This window comes from Mastacembelus armatus, chromosome 11 (assembly GCF_900324485.2).
Source record: "Mastacembelus armatus chromosome 11, fMasArm1.2, whole genome shotgun sequence".
Taxonomy (NCBI): Eukaryota; Metazoa; Chordata; class Actinopteri; order Synbranchiformes; family Mastacembelidae; genus Mastacembelus; species Mastacembelus armatus.
Genome location: NC_046643.1, coordinates 2846222 through 2867979, shown reverse-complemented (window position 1 = coordinate 2867979; position 21758 = coordinate 2846222). Strand labels below are relative to the sequence as shown.

The 21758-nt window shown below is 37.8% G+C and overlaps 1 protein-coding gene across 4 annotated transcripts in view; it reads left to right on the top strand.

Moving 5' to 3' along the window:
• The first annotated feature begins 3769 nt into the window (after positions 1-3769).
• Positions 3770-21758, top strand: part of septin7a (septin 7a) — a 35138-nt gene continuing 17149 nt past the window's right edge. Inside the window, exons 1-5 of one of the 4 annotated variants that reach the window (XM_026299761.1) lie at positions 3816-3834; positions 3876-3993; positions 4455-4456; positions 11578-11680; positions 16697-16803. In XM_026299761.1, coding sequence (XP_026155546.1) covers positions 3939-3993; positions 4455-4456; positions 11578-11680; positions 16697-16803 — 267 coding nt within the window. In that variant the 5' untranslated portion in view covers positions 3816-3834; positions 3876-3938. Of the gene's footprint in view, positions 3994-4454; positions 4457-11577; positions 11681-16696; positions 16804-21758 lie in introns of all 4 variants that reach the window. The other 3 variants (XM_026299760.2, XM_026299762.2, XM_026299763.2) reach the window with 3 other exon arrangements.

Here is a 21758-nt window from a genome sequence, read left to right as displayed (position 1 = left end):
TGAATATGAAGTCCTCCTGGCTGTCTCTTGAGCTTGCATATATTAAAATGCTTTGTAAAGTCACAGAAGTATGGGGCGGCTCAGGCCTCCAGCATTCCTTGGTCTTGCTGTGGAAAGAATGTCCCACTTTCTTCTATCTCCTAATGAGCTGCTGTTGCTGCTGGAGATGACAGACAGCAACACCAGCAGCTCCAATCATTATTCTCTCATACACACCAACTGCACAGCATGCACATGTAGTTCATGTGTGAGTGCACATGCGCACCCGCTTCCCCAAACACCCTGCTAAAAAGGGACAGTAAATAGATACTGTGCAGAAAAGGAGCACTGAGCAAACCCACACTGAATTGGCACAGGGACAATTGTTTGCTGCTGAACAGAGACAAACAGTATTCAATGAAAAACAGAGGGGAGCTGCTGTTGGTTTCAACATTTTATGCTAAATAATAGACTAGAAAAAATAAATAGAGCATATGCATACATTGAATCATTTCCCAATATATTAGCACACCAAGAGGGTATATGATAACCTTCCAACCTTCCAATCCCCTTATTTTTTGAGAAAGCAAATTACATGCATTATAAAAAAAGCAAAATTGTGTGTAGCAGCAGAATAATAATTCAATCTCTACAGTTTGAGGAGGTACTGATGACTGAGCTGAGCTGAGATGACTGACCAGGGCAGCAGGAATATCTGCAATATTACGCCGACACATGATATTATTCACCAGCACCACAAACAACATGACTTGTAGATGTTATCATTGCAGGGAGCTGATACAGTGCTGTTCAGCTTCTGTTAAGTATAGTACCTGTTGTTTATCTCATCTGACGGAATGATGCAGATGGTTGCTCACACATTTTAATGCACTTTTACTTTTATTAACAGAATTTTGAAGAACATTAAAAATTAATTATGGTGGGTGAAAAGGTTTGGCCATCCTACTAAATCAGTACCTGTTATATATTACAATCATTATATAATATGGAGTTCTAGGCAAACCATTCCTTCCACTATTAATGTAAAACCACAGTATGTTGAAAGATATTAATCAAACCCAAGATTACAGCATAATGTTATCAATGGTGGATATCATTTGCTCATATCTCTGAGTAGCTATCCTCAACAGCACAAGCAACACAACACGTTAATCAATTCTACATAGTAATAACAGAGTAATGCAGAGACACAGGTGGCCCATGTAAATGTGTACATCAGCTGCCAGCTTCATATAACATGATGTGGCATACTCATTTTGCTCTTTGCTACATTCCATTTCATTTGATTTCATTTTTTGTACACGCTGCTCAGTGAGGCTGCTTATTGAGAATTCTCAGGCTTGATTTTATTGTGACATTGTGCAGGATTTGTCTTTCTTTCTTTCTTTTTCTTTTTCAAACACGACAGCATGCAACTGGAGGTCAGAAAAGAGTTACATCAAAATAACATCACTGCTTATGTGGACTTCTGCCTATATGTGTACATTGTAGATTTTGTGATTACCGTATTTATGAGTACCATATTGTATATTATCAAAATAAACTTTTTTTGTGTTTTTTTTTTATGTTTGGGGTGACACTAAACATTCTTGGTGCCCAGTGTAATCATAATGCTTTGAGGACACCTGACTTTTCATCTGGTCAACAATGAAATTCCATACAAAGTGAATGAGTTCCAGTTAGTCTCTGGTATAATATGAGTTTAATGCTAACATGAATTGATTTATTAAAGCTTAAGCATTAAGTTTAAATTTGACCTGATCTTATATCATAATATTGATTATACTGATCGTAATGGTTATGGTGAAGGTTTCTTTCAAGCCCTCTTTTTTCATTTGTCACACAACTATTGATGTCACTTTTCATGTGAACAACAGAATACAACACCATGAATGGCTTTGATGAGAGGCTGTCCAAAAGAATGCACTATTAAACCTATGTGAATGGTGTCTTGTCCCACTTTATAACAACAACCTTACAGTCCTGCCTTCAAGTGTGGACTTTTGGAGCAGGTATAAATAAAGCATTGTTGTGCAAAACTTATCACTTATTACCTTTCTATTGGAACTAGATTGTTCTGAGCATACACTGTCCTTAAAAATAACCCTGTTGCTTTAGGTATCATGGCCTTTTCTTTGGCTCCATCTTATGGCTAAACTTGTAAATTCCTCATCTTTTTTAGAATAGCACAATTGTATCTGTTTGTTCACTCATTGAAAAATGTTGTGCTGTATTTAGTTGTTGCAAATACAGTTGTTGCAATTGCATTTCACTACTGTTGTACTGGTACAACCATGTATGTGACAAACAAAGATTTTGATTTTTTTTTATTTGATTTTGATTTTGTGGCTGAGTACTGCTGTTTAATAGGATTTTACAGTGGGTAGGAAGTTCAGGTCTCTTATCTAAATATGCCTGTAAACCAAAATTACTGCTGGAAGCTGCACTGATGCTTTTCTAGGGTTTCGTCACTACAAACCCATCCATCCATCCACTATCTACACTCTCTTATTCCTATTTAGAGTCACAGGTATCTACTGGAGCCTATCCCAGCTCACATTTGGGTGAAAGACAGGGGTAGACCCTAGTCACCGGTTCATTGTAGCACTAAAAACCCCTTTTATATTTTAAACATATCATTTGAATTTGAAAAAAAGCTATTTAAAATCAATTTATAGCTGCAAAGCATTGGTACCACCTTCTGCTATTATAACATACTGCTCTGCACAGGCGTTTGTTTTTACCCATAGAAAAGCCAGCATATAATTCATTTTCTAGCCTTATGTAAATTTTTATTCTATTTTATTTGTATTTCTTTTCCTTTATTTTAAACCTCCTATCTTCCTTTCTTAAAAAGTTTAATTCATTAATTTAGTTATTGTACATAGAGACAGCTTAGAGCACTACAGTCAAATTCCAAACATGATCAATAAAGAAAATTCTGATTCTGATTTTCATTTCCATAACCTCAGGTTCAATGCAAGAAAATTTGTTTGCCTTTTTTTTTAACCTTCTAAATCACTATGAATGTTAACAAGATTAGTTCTATTGAGATTAAGGATTTTGTCCTTGGGAGATCTGTGCATGAAAGCATAGAAATTTAAAGAAAATAAGTCAGATATTCCTAGAATCACATAAAACAAGCAACCTTCATTTTTGTTTTATAAATCAAATATATAACTAAAGGAATACAAAGTCAAAGCCGCTAATTTGATAATAAATAAATAAGTACAGTCAAGGTAGAATCTCAATCCTGTGAAACCTGAACAATATATATATATATATTAAAAAAAAAAAAAAAATATATATATATATATATATATATATATATATATATATATATATATATATATATATATATATATATATATTTTTTTTTTTTTTTTTTTTTTAAACTGTGCTTAATATAAATACCCCCTTGGTGGCACTGTTGACTATCTCACTTCCCAGAGACGGAAAGCATGTACAGCCCCCACAGAATGTGCTTCACTCCCTGCCTGTGGATGTGCATGTGTCAATTTCCTCACTGTGGGATAAATAAAGGTTCATCTTATCTTATCTTAACTTATATATGTACTGTTATTATTCCTTTATCAGTTATTATCAAAGCGTAGATAGCCTTTTGCATTTCTTTACTCACTGCGTCGCATTGAGTTTAGTTAGTGTTATGCTAGTAATAGTATTGTTAGCACTGTAAATAACTATAAAAATTCGAAATCTCGCGATATGTCGCAGCCGGTATTCTCTAAGTTAAACGTACGTATTTCGGGTGGACGTTCGTTCGTCAATTAGTTACATGCCATTGCGTCAAGTAATGAGCGTATCTCTTTAGGCACTGCACTACTACTACTACTACTGCTACTACTGCTACTGCTACTACTACTACTACTACTACTACTTCTTCTTCACAGAGTTGAGTGCTGAGGTTGTGAGAGGGAATGTCAAGCGGAGAAACAGTGATTAGTGAAGCAGACGGGAACGGCAGGATAATGGGTGAGTTTCTCCAGAACTTAAAATATTGCCTGGAAATTTGGAAAGTTTGCCCAACCCTGCTATAACTTTTGGGATAGTGATAGCCTTTGTTTATCGAACATATTTCTATATTGGCGAAACGAAATGCTGGGAAATACAGTGGGGTCGCGCGCGGAGTCCGTTTTTTGACCTAACGTCACTGTTGAACGTTAGCCTAGCCCCTGGCCACTCTCCTGTAGGGGCAGATTATGTTCCTCTGATACTTATTTAAAATCTCGGAGCTTCATGTGCCGTGTTTTTCGGCCAGCATAGCTACTCACCTCGGAAACTGCTGAGGTCTTCCGGTCGTTTTGGTGTATAAGCTTACTTTAGCGAGTATATTTTAAGTAAAGGTAACCTAGTTGACGTTGGTCGCTACGCTGTGCTGTGACGTTAGCTCAAAGTTAAAAGCTAACTTTGTATCATGATTAACAGATCCCTAGCTGTAGCTGTTGCTTGGTGTTTTCGACCTTAATTAGCGCTAGAGTCACTTATGCTATACAAAGGCAACGAAAAGCAGTTAAATTAACGTCAAACACTTTAGTAGCTAAAGTCAGTGTTACTAGATTTCAGAGTGCAGTCTCAGTTTAGTTATTTTAACGATAACGTCGTAATTGGGTCATACGTTAACCTGACATTTCCTGTGTTTTTCTCTGAGTGAGTAGCAGCGTAGTTAAGCTTGCTGAGTAGAAGACAGCAAAGGAATCGACTTTTTGCTGCCGCAGTCAAGCCCACCACAAATAAAGTTATTTTAAAGGTTTCGGGTGTTGGTTCAAACCGTCTTCCATGTGTGTGGTTGACAGACTGTGTGCGTCTTCTGGTGTTCGTAATATTGAACTAATAAAGTGAAGGAACGTGTCGGTAACAAAGCCTCACTAAACAGCTGTTGAAATTTATCTAGAATGGTCCTGCCCTCTACAATACAGATACATCTGCGTCTACATAATGAGCGTCCATGTCCAAGGCTATGATGAGAGGAGCATTGGTGGTATCTTGTTGCCACAGCCAGGTGACATATTGTCTGTGCGGTTTGCAGAGCGGCAGCGACATAGCGCAGATGGGCAGGTCAGGCATCCAGCCAGCCACAGTGTCAGATGGCATGGGAGTCAAATACTGTGGGTTAGGGGGTGGTGGTGCTTAAACAGACTGAGTGTGTCTCCAGTTTGTTCAGGTGTTAGTATAATAGAGTTTAAGCCAGGGCATAAATGGGGATTGTGTCTTCCTCTCTCTGTTTGCCTTAAGAGGTTTGTACATACCACATGGCCTTTTCAAGCTGGTAGGTCTGCTATCACTTTGTAGATCTAAATTCAATTGTTACTATTTTTTACAAATTTAAGACACTTATACAGCGTAGCAAAGATATAGTGCAACATAGGTTTTGGACATTCGGTATGCTTGTGGTCTAGCATTCCCGATTTTAGTTATCTTCTATCCATCCATTTTCTTCCACTTACCCAGGGCACACTAATTTACTTTGAGTCAAACAGTGGGTGTCATTCTGACTGTGGATTATTTACACCTGTTGTGTTATCTGTAATATAATATGGAAACTGTGCTGTGATGGGTCTGCCTTATCACAAGCAAATCAAAATGATAGAAATCAAGCTGAACTGAACGTGAACTAGCAGGTCATTGTGTGTATGATACATAAGTACACTTATCCCAGTGATACAATTAAGCTGCATCTGTAGGCAGTCGGTCATGGAATTCAGGCAGCCTTGCTGTATGTAAGTTGCTGAATAACATCTGTCAGTGTTATCTGTGTGTGACTGAAAGGTGACAATAACATGTAGATTGTAGTGTTGCTTGTATTAAATGGAATGTTTAAAATCAACATGATTAGATATTACAAATCCTAGTAGTTCTTTTTTTTTTTTGTATTGTCCACAGATACCACTTCTGCATACTGACTGTGTGCCTTCCTTGTCATAGCACCATATGCTAATTCTTATAGCCACTTTGGCTGTTGACATTGTAGCAGGCACATTAAAACAGTACATCGCTATGGTTCCACTGGCCAATAGATATATATAATATAGAGCTGTCCATGAAAAATCTAATTGGAAACCTTTCGTGTATACACATCAGAGAAATGTGTCTCCCACTAATCCCTTAGCCTGGTTAAGGAAATGAGGTTTCCTGTTAAGACATCTGCTTATAGAAGAAGGTCAATTTTACCAGCTTACTAAAATGCACATAAATCCACTTAAGATTTATCATCAGATTTGTGTGTCTAAATGTAGGATGTTAATAGACTACAAAATACATTTTGTCAGCACATTATTGTTATATATTTCTATTTTTAATTGCAGTTTTAAAATGTGGAAATATATATCATCTCAGTTTGGGTACCTGACTTCCCTCTTGCTCACAGCAGTGAACATAACAATTCAAGTTAAAGGGAAGGCAAAATGCAGAAGACTAAACTGAACTACGATCATACAAAAACAGTTTACCAAATAAGCAGTTTTGACGCTGACCTGCCATTGTGATACAACTGACATAAAAAAATCACCTAAATGCCATGCTGAAGTAGTAGGCTACTGTTTGAAGTTGTAACTGGTGTTGCAACTTGCAAGCAAACTTTTTTCACCATCAGTTTGACAAGGAAATTAACTTTTTAGCTGTTAACTCACCAATGTGACAAACTCAATTCACTGACATTTTCAAAATATCTTTTCTTGGTTTGTGTTTAAGTTTTATCATCTATTCATAGTTTTCACGTGATGTCACATAACAAAGGGAATGCCCCCTTGGAGAGCAAAAACTCCAATGCCCGCCAGCTTACGAAGCCAGTCATTGTGCATTTACAAAAATGCCAGACAGCTGTTGTGCCATCAGGTGAACAAATCACCAAGGAGACAAGCCAGGGCTTTGTTTCTACAGAATCCCATCTGAGCCTCCAAGCATTATGTGCGCCATGTGACTGAAAACTATTAATTGGCTAATTCCTTTACTTTTCCTAATGGTTATGTTTTTTTTTTTTTTAATAGTATAATTTCAGTATTGTTAAATATTTACAGGTTTATGGCATCTAAGTCATAATTTTGGTATTGTGACAACACTATTTCGTGCAAGGCCTATATTTTTAATGCTGTAAATTTAAACCAATAGTTTGTAATTTTAGGTAAGCACAAGTACCCTACTGTCTAAATTATATAATGCAAAAACACTGAATTAGAGCGTTTCCAAGTTTTTGACTGGTACTGTTAGGGCTGCAGCTATTGATTATTTTTGGAGTCAAGTATTCTACCGAATATTTCAGCGATTACTCATGTGATCGGATAAAATAGACTTTTGCAGTTTGAAACAATAATACTGTTGTGTAATGCATGACAGAAACGACAGGTTACCTTGAAATGACATAACTGGATGCTTTCTGTTCAGATGTTGAAGCATTGACGAAGTGCTGTTGTGGTTCGCTGCTTCTACTTTACAATACAAGCATTGCACAGTGTTGTCATCTTTAAGTTTGAAATGTTTGGACATTTTCTGCCTTTTACGGACAGTTTCGTTCTCTGCCATTGCGCCAGCTTTTGATACTGAAATGTGTTGTGTGACAGTGATTACTATGGTGGCTGACAAGGGCAAACGTGCTGCAAGAGCCAAAACACATGCAAGAAAGAAATGCTTCAACAGAAGTGTGCCAGGCCTGTAGGGGGACCCTGAACTGAGGGATGCTATGAACAAAGTTTGGTTAACTTTCACAGAGGTGACATAAAGAAGGTACATTTTCCGTTTATTTCTTTTTAAACACTTGGCCGTCATCTTTTACAATATTCTAAAAGTACAGTATTGTAAATTATGACGACCAAGTGTTTAAAAAATAATAAAAGAAAAACATATCTTTAGATATTCCACCCTGCAAAAACAACCCCCCAATACTTCTCCCAACGTTGTATGACACTTTTGATCAACTAAACAAATGTAGTAGAACATTTCTAGCACATATTGGCGCATATGAGAACAATCATCAGAGGGATGCTCATTCTGTTGCAATTCAAAACTATGACTATTTCGGAGGCTGCGCAATGAGACGCAGCTTATATCACTACATGTGTCTCTCTTGCCTCTCTAAAAGTTAGCCAAACTAACAAAGAATTTGGCAAAGAATTTGCATCGAGCATCTTTTGTAATTGAATTCCCCGATTTCCTCGAGGATTCGTTGCAGTCCTATACTATATGCCTGTGAAAATTGGAACCGCTCACACACTGTTCACCCCAAGAACTGTCAGTCTGCTCTCAGATAAAGCTGCTTGGACAAATTTCCTGTGCTCATTCTTAACTCGACTCCTTGCACTCAGGCTGCTGCTGCATGCTTGCAAAACCTCGGTTCTTGGATCTCTGCTCAGGACAGGGTTTTGAGAGAAGGCATTACAAAATTTGAACATGTCATCAAATTACGCTGTCAAAGAAAGTGCTCTTGAATGAAGCTACGAATAAACTGCTATATTGAAATTTATCTTTGCTCAGGCTGACTCAGACTATGGTTTTATAACAGAAAATATGCTTAAAATTGCTGCAATACCCCTCTAACATTTTGTATTCAAAAGTGGTCCAATATAAAAAAAAAAAAATAACTTAAACTTGCAACAGCATTTATAGGAATTTGTAAGCTTTATTTTTGCGAAACTTTCTATTCCCATGCGAGAGTAAAAATCTAATTTGGGACATTTTCAAATGCAGAGTGAAGGGAGCTAATATCAGCAGAGCAGAGATGTCTACGCTCTAAGGTTGTGGGAAGGGGTTTGTCAGAAAGCACTGGTAAACTCACTGCTGTTAAATTCAGGCCCTGTCTTCAGGCTGATTGGACCTCCTTGTAACTCCATCTTCCTGTAGACTAACCACATTGTTTCCGCTAGTTTTATGAACAGCGAAGTGCACCATGCATTTTTCTGCACCACCTGCTGTGATTTCATTACACTATTTTGAGCTGAACAGACAACTTGGCTACCTGCAACAAAACCATGATGCACCATCTGGCCCAAATTCAGCAAGTTATATTTTGAAGTAATTTGTGGATGCATGGTTTCATGGTTTGGCTGAGAAGCTAAACTCATTTCAGTGTGCGTGATACTTCTTGTGTAGATAGTAATAGCCATCTTACCCACAAAGTAGCAAAACTGCTGCTGATGCTTTTCATGGTATGCAATGTGGTCTGCCTTTGTTGATACACATTATTCTGCTAATGTGATGTGATAACAGCAGTCCTACGTGGAGCCTTCTTTAAATGAGACTCTTGTTAGACGTGGTATATTACAGGGTTTCCCTCAGAAACTGGTGGTGAGTGAGGTGGCAAGCATAGTGATCTAGTTGATATGTTTATGAAAAATGCAGCCTGTATTCCCAGCTGATGAGTACAAAGCTTACTTCATACTTCACTCTCCCAGAATGTTTGGTGAAATATTTCTGACACATTTTAACTACCAGCTTCAAGTTTTTACTACTTACCAATAATTGATGATAAAAATGTCTTGATGAACGTATTTTCGAGTGCTGCTATTTATTTATTTATTTTTTGATCTAGCCATCCATTATCTGCTTATTCCTATTTAGGGTGACAGGGATCTCTTTGGGTGAAACAGGGGTACACCCTGGACAGGTCATATTTATTATTTAATATCACCTGAAATATATGCTGGTACAGATACCTCTACTAGGCTGATATTGGCTGATAATAGCTGTGACTGTGCAATGCTGTTCTAAAAAAAGAAAAAAATCACCAGCATACAAAGGCAAACCTAAGCAACGGACTGCTGTCTTTTACTTGACACGGTATAAAAGAATCTGAGGACATTTCAGCTTTCATAGGGTTGGGTGTCATTTAATTTTTTAGTGCCAATACAAAACCTGAGTTTTGATACAGACACCCTTTTCAATTATCAACACTATAATTATTGTAAATAATCAAAATTATTAATAATTAATAACACACCAGTTATTTACTAAATGAAATTTATAAAATCAAAAATGTTCTATTTAAAAGCTACATCCAAAAGATGCTTTCTGAGTTTGGTATAAGTGATTATAAGTGATTCCTTGTTAAGTGTTGCAAATGTTTTTGAGCTGTGAGCTGTTCAGTGAGGAATTCTTCATCTTTCTATGAGATGCGAGGAAATAAATGGAAAATCCAAGAATACAGCGAATCCAGAAAGAGTTTTGTACAATAAAATAATTTTTATATGGCTGTTTAAAGAGATTTTCTTTCTTTTTTTTCTCCTTTCTTCTGTCCTGATCTCAGTGGATGAGGTGTCGTGGCTTGCCTCCTCACACCTCAACTAATTAACTCTTGGTGTAGGAAAGGATGATTTTAACACGGTATTGTAAGGAAGAGCTTCTTTTGAATAATATTTAGCGAAAAGTCCTATATTGTTGAATGTTTCATGTCATTTAACTCAGGCTGAGGCCCATAAAAATCTATACTGTCACAGTAACTAAAGAGCTAGAGATAAAGGTTTTGTCTTTAGGTATATTAGTCAAATTATTTATTAATCTACCAAGAGGTAGCAAATCTGCCAGCAGATGAACAGAGAAAAAAAAAAAGCTCCTGTATCATTTAAAATGCCATTTCTGATTACTTTCTGTTTCTTTTCTCTGTGTTTTTTGTGGCTGCTTCCTGCTGAACCTACTGACTGCTGCCTTTTTTGTCATCCTGACCACCTGCCTGTTCTCCAACCCAGCTGTAAGTACTCAGCAGCCTGCAGGGCCTCTGGTTAGAGTGTTTTTTTTTTCCTGTTAGAGTGTTACAGAATATACTGCCCCCCCATTTTTTTGTTAAATATTTGCAATATAATAATTAATTTTAAATGAATTTTAATCTAGATGAGACTACAGCCCTAAACATTATTAAAACATACACATAAGAACTTGCATTTTTTATTGGGTAAAGTAGATGTACATGTACTAAATTTATATGAGGTTTTATCAGAATCCAACAAATGTTAAGATGTTTCAGGGTGGACCAATGTATGTCCGTCTCTAGAGCCACACCGTTAGCCTGGCTAAAAGCACTCCATAGCAGTCTGTTCTCCCTCAGCACCATTCCTACAGCCAGTTGAGGATACTTTGCTCATTTTGTGACCCTTTTTTCGGCTCTGACAAAAACATCTTAAATCAAGGTCTACTTGCTTACTCTCTTCCTCAGCAGATTCAATAACTTTCACTTAGCAGCTCATAAACAGTGAAAGCCTTATTTATTGACTGAGATGCAATTGATAGCACTGGAGAAACCTTGTAAGTGGTGCTTGAATTAAGATTTTTTTGGGTCAAGCATTTCAAGTTTAAATCTGATATGCCAAGCTGTAATACTTTGTTCCATCTATACTATGTAATAAGCCTTTTGGCACTGCACATTCACTCAAAATTAGATCTTCGTCTGTTGATTATGCTTAGTCATATATGTGTTGTTGATACATGCCTAGTGTATTTACTTTGTGTTTTGTGGCATATTTAGTGGTCTTAAAAGTGCTTTTTGAAATCTGAGCTAACAAAATGGTATAGCTTGACACGATCTTGCCTCCATTGGAGAAAACTATCAACTCTCTCTGTTGTATTTTTGGTCTGCAGCAACCAAAGAACCTGGAAGGTTATGTGGGCTTTGCAAATCTTCCCAACCAAGTTTACAGAAAATCAGTGAAGAGAGGTTTCGAGTTCACGCTCATGGTTGTGGGTGAGTAGTTCTCTTTAGCACCTTGTTTGTTGTCATTCTATGCCACAGTCAGGCATTCTTCCGAGGATAACAAACACTGAGAAGGTTACTGTTTCCCATCTGTTTTCTACATACATAAATCTCTGTGTTAGAACTTGTAGCACCTACTCTACATTTTCATGTATTGAGCAATATTGTGTTTTGTAGCAGTGTCATGGTTGAAAGTGCTAGCAGCTGGCTGCCGAAGCATATTAGAGATGGTTTTGGTTAAGGCGGATGTATTGCACATAAAATAAGACTCAGAGAAACCATATTTAAAAGAACCACTTGTGATCTAGCAGCACAGCCAGACCACTGCTGCTGCATATGTGTGTTTGTGCTTGTGTGTGTGACTTGTCTCTTGGATTGTGTGGTGGGAGGAGGTTTCCTGTCATAACATTAATGCAGCCAAAGTCAAAGCCTGAGCAGCTGATTTGAAGAGAGTCACACCCAAAGAAACCTTCCTTTTGCTGCTGTGCATTGTATAGAGCTACCTGGCCGGAAATTTCTTGAAATGCCTTCATGATGTCACATCCTTTGTTCTTGGCTAATGACTTTCGATGTCTACCTTGCTCCAGATCTAAAGGACCCAGCACCCTGGCAATTAGAGCACCCTCCTTCCTTCTGGCTGTCTTCATGTTGTCACACCCAGGAGTTTCCCCCTGCTATTTGCTTTCAGGAAAAAGGCTGTGGAAATTTTGTGTGCAGCATGTAATTAGAATAGCAGAGTAATTGAAACAGTCAGTTACTTCATTCTGAAATAGCTGAAGTATAGTCGTAGTTCATAGTAGTTTGTAGTTCATTTATACCTAATGTTTTAGGAATTGATGTGCAGTAGTAATATAAAACACACTGTGAGGAGAAACCATTGGTTATGGAGACAATAACAAGGGAATTAAGGGGTACTCGTTTTTTACTGTACTGTATGTTATGGGTCAAGTTGCTCCACAGAGTTAATATATAAAAACTGTATTTGAACTTAAAAACCGTTTTCTTAGTACATTGAACTAGGAGCCATTCAGTGCTCACCCATCATTGAGTTTGTTAGAGAATTATTTACATAGTGCCTATTTATACGAGTGGCTATCCAGATACACAAAAAGTAATGAATAATGAATTAATTAATAACTGGATTGGGGATTAAGTACACTGGGCCCACTTCATATGAAATTAAAAAAAGGAAGGTTGACCCAAAGCAGCCAGAAAGCCAACAGTATTGCCAAATATAGGTTAGATAAACTATAACTGAGTACAACTATGACCACTGTGACTGCCTCTTTACCTGTAACCACTTGATAATTAAAAAATCTTGTGGTCATCCAAAATGAAGCAGTATTGTTTGAATAGTTAGATCTCATTCAACTTCTTTGCAATGCTTTGCTACTAGCAGAGTGCTGTGCTGGCCAGTCACATACACATACATGCAAGTCTGCATTCCTGCTGTATTAATTGATAACTGGAACACTGTATTTCTGCTGTTTACCTGCCCCACCAATATCTGTGAATACAGCTTTAGTTTGGATGTAGCAGAGGGATAGGTATTATTAGTAGACAAGTGAAAGTGGGCCAGAGCCTTTTGTTGGTCAAAGTCAATATTTGGCAGTGATTTACTCATTGGCAGTGACTGACCTTGATGTTATCCACTGCAGCTGTTGCTCACTGTGTTTTGTCCTGGTTGACAGAATGTTGAATGATCTCTCTATCACTTCTGGAAAAAATACCCTCACATAAACAAGAGGTGCTTTTAGGAGGAGGAGTTGAAATCTGACAGACAGGAGGAAAATTGATGGCTTTGCCAACAGACATATTTGTCCTTAAATGATTACTGTCTCCTGCCCCTTTTTGAAGGAAAGTCCTATTCATCAACACAGAACAGTGGAGAGAGAAATGCTTTTAAAGGATAATATTGAACCAACAAAAACTTTCATTCAGAAAAAGACCACTTTTCCTTTTACCTGTACATTATTAGCTCAGTGTCTTTGAATACCTGTCAAATAATTTATCCATGCTTGCACGGGCTCCCTCTAAAAAAGCAAACTTTTCCTGCTTCCCCTCCACCAAACTCTTGCGTACAGTGGGAAGTGTCTTTGAATAAACAGCCATGCTTTACACAGCTGCTGGAAATTTCCTTTAAAGGAAGTGTGTTGGCCGCCTAAGCCGTGAGCCTAAGCTTTGTGGGCCAGTTCAGTGAGAGTGACCCTCTTCTGGTGCTGCAAAGCATGAGCAGTGTCACTTAGTTGTGGGCTTTGAATGCACCCTCAATCACGACAGGCTGATGAAGAGCCATGCACTTCCTGAATAAAAACAAAGTTAGATTTTATAGATTCACTGTAAAAATTTGGCCAGACAACCAAGAAATGCAAATGAATTGATCCTTTACATGCAAACATTGACACTGTTGGCTGGTAACTAGTTTACTTTTTATAATTTTTGACACTCTGGCACTGGCAGCTTTCTAATTAGTCTTACATTGGCTAGAAAGCTAACATTATCCGTTAGTTACAGCTTGCTACTGTGTTTGGCCAGTGTCTGCAAGCTGGGTATTGTTACTGAGAGTTGGCACTTAATGAATGGGGAATGGTGTATATGTGTGTTTGCATAAGCAGCATTTCCTAATTTTAAATAGGGTGTAGTACACTTTATTTTATTTATAAAAATGGCAATTTCTTCATCCAGACAAAAGAACACATTAAAGATCTGGTCACAAATAGAATCTATTACTGCAATTTACTGCAGTCTATATGTTATTCAAGTCCAAAGTTTACACATGTAAATATGGTTTTTGAAGTAGACCTGGTCTATTATTATCTGGAAGGAGAAAGTGAAATTTGTGAATGTTTTTACTGAATAAAAAATAATAATTTAATTAAGTTTTCACAAACATGAAAGTGAGTTTTCAATAGTTTTAAAGGCTTAACAAATGCGTCTTATCCCTTAACTTTCCCTTTATTTTTGAACTGGAAACTAATATAAAGTTAGATTGATTCAAAGAAGCAGCAGAGGTGGTGATTATCATCTGATCAGATTGCCACAGTTAGTCTCACTTGTATCATGTAATGATTTACTCATGTGACAGATTGATAAACTCCTCTGTTTTAAACATATAACTGCAGATCTGACCAACCAGGATTAGAATTGCCACTAAACCTTCCATCACCAACGTTGTAACTCTAATGTGAGAGGCTCATCTTTTCCCCCTCCTGGTCATGTTTCTTTGCATTTTTTATTATTTATTTGTTTTAAGGCTAGTATAGTTGTTGCAGAAACAGAATGATCAAAAGGATTGAAATGAAAACCAGTTGTTGTCCACTAATTACAGAGCCATGGATTAACACACAATTAAAAAGAGACTCTCACAGAGAGGAGTTTGTTAATCTGGGGTGTGATGTTCATCCAACTTACCTGTAAATATGTCATTGAAATGAGTGGTGACATTGAGTGCTACATATTCAAGTGAGGCAGTAACAATACATTGAGCATATTAAATTAAATCGTCTAACTTTCACTTTTATTGTTGGTTGTTTTTATACATCTTTGATGAAAGTCAGAGCATCTCTCACTCTTTTCTGCTTTATTGTACACAGTACAACACTGAACAGCATGGCAGGCTACATAGTTGTAAAAGGTTCGACTTGTCTCTACTGCAAACCTTTGTGCAATGGAAATAGGAGGAAGGGTGGTGGAAAATGAATGTGATGCACAGTTTCTTCATCTCCATTTATTGTCAATGGAAATTCTCAGCTGTGATGCTGATTGCTTCTGACTACTACTGAGCCAGAGCGAACTCTGGCACTGCTTCTTCAGTGTGAGAAAGAGTTGATTCCAAAATTCTGGTTCTGAACATCCCTGGTAAATATTCTTGCTTGGACAGTTGAAATAATTGTACAGCAAAACTTGTTTGTTTCAGCCACTTGTAAAGGTCAAGAGCAGCTCTTTTTGGCTTCAGTGCAAAGTCGGCATATGACTGCCTCTTCTCTCACACTGAAGTTTTTGTTCAGCAACTCCTTGTTGCCCTCCACTCACCCAAACAGACACACTGCTGGTGGTTTTAGGTTACCACAGCAAGGGCTCTGGTTCTTAAAGAGTTTTTGTTGTTTTGGCTCCAAAGGCTTGAAAAACATTGGACTAAACTTTGTGACCATTTCTGCTTTTCACAATACAGCTTAACAATTTCAAATTGATGGCTTTATAAAACTAATAGTCCAAAAGCCCAGCACGAGCAACGTAAAATGATGTAAAACCGAGGTAAGGGAACCAGCAGATGTTTAGTATTTTAGTATTTTTGATTTATATACTGATTAAATGATTATTAAAATTATTTTCTCAATTGATTTTTTTATTTATTTATTTATTTTTTTATAATATAAATTTGGAACAAGCGTCTTTAATTTAAACTCCTAATTGAGTCGGTGCTTCTTGCTGTATAGTATAGCACTGATGACAAGCTCCATGAGCAGTTTTTAAATTAAAGTTAAATTATTTGTGCGTGTGTGTTAAATCAAATTTATATGGTCAAAGATAAAGCCAACAACATCATGAATATGGGTGGAGATATGATACCCAATATTTGATCTGACTTTTACTGTTACTGTGAGAATTCATGACTATAGAGAGTTAAACTGTTTTTTCCCCCTCTCCTCCCTTTCCATGATTCTGTGATTAGGTTCCTGAAATGCAGACAGGAAAAGAATTTGGGAGGACAGAACTTCCACCCTGCTTGTCTCTTCCTTTCTCTCATCTTAATGCTTGCCTCTTAAAAAATAAAAAGTGTGTGTGTGTGAGTGCATGCATATGTGTGTGCTTGCGTGTGTGTTGGGGGAGGCAGTCCTGTGCTGAAAAACATTTTGAATCACAAACACATTGCAATAGTAATGTTGATAATCATCTGGAAATTACTTTATGTTCCGCCTCAGTCTGGTCTGAAAAGGAGGATGGTGTGAAAGGCATCTCTTGAGTTCACTCCCACCCACACACTCTGGCTTTGTCTTTGTCTTTCAGGGGAATCTGGGCTGGGGAAGTCGACACTGATCAACTCCCTTTTTCTGACAGACCTGTACTCTCCTGAATACCCAGGTCCTTCACATAGAATTAAGAAAACTGTACAGGTAATTTTTTATTTTTATTTATTTATTTTTTTTTCCCGGTAGAAGTACACACTTTTAGCAATTTTATCCATTGACACATTGGTACTTTTCTGTGTTCACTGTGAATTTAACCTTTGTATTGATTTCCCTCACCTGCTAACTGAATTTTAATGCCTTAAAAGCCAAGCATTTCTCTATTAGCTGAAACATGATAGGCTACCTTCACCCCGACGCTGTCCGGTTAAAGTGGCACAGCCTGAGGCTGCTGTAACACAGATGTGTCCCAACCTTTTCTTCTCTTAGCATTACAACAAGCAGCTGAATAGTTGCTGTGTGAGATCTTGTTTTGTGAGCTTGCTCCTCCTAGCTGTTGCCACCCATGTGTTTAGACAATGAAACCAGTCTATCTGCTTTAAAAGCAAGCTAGTTTGGTTGCAGAGGATAGAGATGTCTTATAATTTCAAACTAGGCAATGTTACTATATTGTCGTTAGGATTTACAGTTGGAACATATTTAAATGGGAGACCCTAAATGTTTAATGGCATCAACAGAATTCCTGAGGCTAATAACTGGATAAGTTAGTAACCATATTCAACATTAATACATATCTTTCCACCAAAGGTGGAAAGGATTTGGTTATTTTTCAGCTGATAATTTTAATATTTTAAAGATATATTTTTATATCTGGGACCATTTTAGAATTTGATATTGTCCCAGAGTACTCTTGTACACTATAAAATATATGTATATTTGTGTATCTGAATCTGTGTGTCCATCTTTCATTATACATTTACTCCAGTTCAGGGTGGCAGGGGCGCTTGAGCCAATCCCAGCTGGCAGTGGGCGAGAGCTGGGGTACGTCCTGGACAGATTGTCATTTTATCACAGCGGACACACAGAGACAAGCACTCATACTCATATTTGCACCTACAGCAATTAAGTGGTTTGTGTCCAGGATGTGAGCAGTATGCAGAAATCTTTTTTGCCATGAACTCTTTGTGTCATTGCAGCCATTTGCCAAAATCAAAAAAGGTCATTTTATTTCTCATTAATGTACACTCAGAAATATGAAATATCACATGGTCATAAGTATTCAGACCCTGTGTTCAGTATTGAGTAGAAGCACCCTTTTGAGCTAGTACAGCCATGAGTCTTCTTGGGAATGATGCAACAAGTTTTTCATGCCTGGATTTGGGGATCCTCTGCCATTCTTCCTTGCAGATCCTCTCCAGTTCTGTCAGGTTGGATGGTGAACGTTGGTGGACAGCCATTTTCAGGTCTCTCCAGAGATGCTCAATTGGGTTTAGGTCAGGGCTCTGGCTGGGCCAGTCAAGAACGGTCACAGAGTTGTTCCGAAGCCACTCCTTTGTTATTTTAGCTGTGTGCTTAGGGTCATTGTCCTGTTGAAAGGTGAACCTTCGGCCCAGTCTGAGGTCCTGAGCACTCTGGAAGAGGTTTTCTTCCAGGATATCTCTGTACTTGGCCACATTCATCTTTCCTTCAATTGCAACCAGTCGTCCTGTCCCTGCAGCTGAAAAACACCCCCACAACATGATGCTCCCACCACCATGTTTCACTGTAGGGATTGTATTGGGCAGGTGATGAGCAGTGCCTGGTTTTCTCCACACATACCGCTTAGAATTAACGCCAAAAAGTTCAATCTTGGTCTCATCAGACCAGAGAATCTTATTTCTCATAGTCTGGGAGTCCTTCATGTGTTTTTTTGGCAAACTCTATGTGGACTTTCATGTGTCTTGCACTGAGGAGAGGCTTCCGTCGGGCCACTCTGCCATAAAGCCCCGACTGGTGGAGGGCTGCAGTGATAGTTGACTTTGTGGAACTTTCTCCCATCTCCCTACTGCATCTCTGGAGCTCAGCCACAGTGATCTTTGGGTTCTTCTTTACCTCTCTCACCAAGGCTCTTCTCCCACGATTGCTCAGTTTGGCTGGACGGCCAGGTCTAGGAAGAGTTCTGGTCGTCCCTAACTTTTTCCATTTGAGGATTATGGAGGCCATTGTGCTCTTAGGATTCTTGAGTGCTGCAGAAATTCTTTTGTAACCTTGGCCAGATCTGTGCCTTGCCACAATTCTGTCTCTGAGCTCCTTGGGCAGTTCCTTTAACCTCATGATTCTCATTTGCTCTGACATGCACTGTGAGCTGTAAGGTCTTATATAGACAGGTGTGTGCCTTTCCTAATCAAGTCCAATCAGTTTAATCAAACACAGCTGGACTCCAATGAAGGAGCAGAACCATCTCAAGGAGGATCAGAAGAAATGGACAGCATGTGAGTTAAAAATGAGTGTCACTGCAAAGGGTCTGAATACTTATGACCATGTGATATTTCAGTTTTTCTTTTTTAATAAATTTGCAAAAATTTCTACATTTCTGTTTTTTTCTGTCAAGATGGGGTGCTGAGTGTAAATTAATGAGAAATGAAATGAACTTTTTTGATTTTGGCAAATGGCTGCAATGACACAAAGAGTGAAAAATTTAAAGGGGTCTGAATACTTTCCGTACCCACTGTATGTGAGGTGTACAGGCCCTCTATCAAATGTAGATTGGCATGTATAACTCTTTCTGCAGTCTGACGTGTTCCTTTGGAGTCTATCCCTGATGTTTTTGGTTGCTGAACCAAACCACACAGAAGAATGAGCATAGAACGGATTTCGTGATTCCTGAATCTAACACAGTGTTGAGGTTAATGGGTTCTAATTTCCTTAACTAGGACTTTCCTGTATTTAACATGCCACAATCAAATAGATCATTTCACTAGAGATTTCCATTCTGTTGAGCTGTTGAAAAAATGTTTACTTGTGGTTGTGGTGTGATAGTACAGTGTCTTTGGTATAGTACAGTTAGTGTACACTCACGAACAGACAAAGGTGTCATTGTCATTGTTGCAGAATAAAATTAATTAATAAAAAACACAAAACATTCATTAGTTTCTGAGCTTAACAGATCCAGGTAGGTTGCTGACTATGTCAGGTTTCTGGAGAAAAAAAAATCTTCTATAGTATGTAGGCTGGGCTATGGAAATGCATAATGGAGGACATGCAATTTGTGGAGAGCAAAAAACAGTGAAAATGAAACTGTAAAATAAGATCTAGCACAACTGGATCTGATAGTTGAATCTGTTTGGGCTCCTTCTGCTGCTTTATGAATGAATGAGGTTGTGCTGATGGCAGAATGAGGTAATTGCATTTTTAGAACATTTTATCCTTTATTAGTTGATCTGCAGCAATATCTTGTGTTGCAAAGAAGTCCTGTGTGTGTGCGTGTATGCGTGCATGTAAGATATGTAAACAGCATACTGGAAAGGCATGCCAGCTGGAGAGTTTAGTCTAGCTTTTTTTTTTTAATTGACAGCCTCGCTGGTTATTCAAAGTGATCTGAAAGATAAATTACACATTTTTTGTATTATCTGTGCTAGCGAGAACAGACTGCAGTAACTTGCAGAACCTTAACTCTGAATGTGTAGACATCATTAGACTGGCCTTCAACATGATATTAATATTGCTGAAACACTGACATTCCTATCTGTCCATTACGATGTTCAGTGTGGCAATAGAAGCAAGGTCCTATTCTGAATACGCCACTGTATGGCACAACTAGACATGTAAAGATTGTAGCTACCAGCAAATGTGTGACAATTTTCTCTTTTAAGTAAGTCGATGATTAAGTGATTCGATTACCAAAATAGTTGCTGATTAAGTTTTAATGGACTAGTTAAACAGCTGACTGTTGCAGCTTTTAAGCCAAGCATGCAACTTTAGCGCTGTTGTTGAGAGAAGCTGTCTCCTCTCTAACTTGTATGCTTTATAGCTTACAAATTGAAATCTAACCAATTTGCATTTTCAAAAGCATGTAAGCATTTAAGCTGCCTATATTGACTCTCAATTACCATGCTGCTACTATGGAAAAATGTTATGTCATGGTTGGGTTATTGAGTATAGTGTGATGGGCAAAATGGCAATTTTATCAATTTAAAATTAAATGTACATCATAAACTGTTGTGTGTTGCATGAATAGGTGTTCTTAATCAGGGATGGAAACTGATAGAAATCCATATACCTTGAAGAAGTTTAGCTAAAAGATTCCCTGTAAATAACTACACAAAATTCCCCATATAATTTAGAAATACATTATATATATGCAAAGATATATGGTAGGCCTCAGAGCAGTTGCTTGAATTTAAGAGATTAAATTGAAGCAGTCTGCTAACTGGCACTTCATTTCCTGTGTCTCAGTGATAGTAGATCTCATACATAAAAGGGTGTACTGTACGAAGCCCCAAACAAACTTTGATGTACTGATAAAGAGGCACGCGCCTTGGTATATAGTACACTGCCCATCCCCATTCCAAGACATGAAGCTTCCTTTTAACTACATGACAAATCTGTTTAACCTCTGACCACACCTAGCTTCAAAGTTTGTTGCAGTAGTCAGCTACCCAGCACACTTATCCAGATGTCACACAGTGGATCAAACCACAGACATCTAACAGATTTTTTTACAGGCTATTGGTTAGGGCTGTGATAGTCTACATTAAAATCACTTACCTGTATTTGTCTTCGTGTTATGACTTTAAAATGCCTAATAAATGGTACTGGTGGAACTTACTGAAATTTTTGATGAAGATAGAATATCAATGCTAGAGCTAATGCTAAAGCTTTTTTCTTTTATACTGCATGACCATTGCTACTTTATAGTTCACTAGTTACTGTGATTTGAAAATAATTAGTTACATTATAATATTACTGTCTCTGAATTATAATGCGCTACACTACTTGAGTTACTTTTGAGCTACTTTCACCAAAATGACCACAGAAGTATGACTAGGGATTCTAAAATGCTAAAATATATTCATCTATTATTTACCCAGTGGAGGTCGTGCTTTATCTTGATGTAGAGAGTTCCTTCGGTGCCGCACATAGATTGTGATTATTATGTTCTTGTCCTTTTTTGTGACAAACTT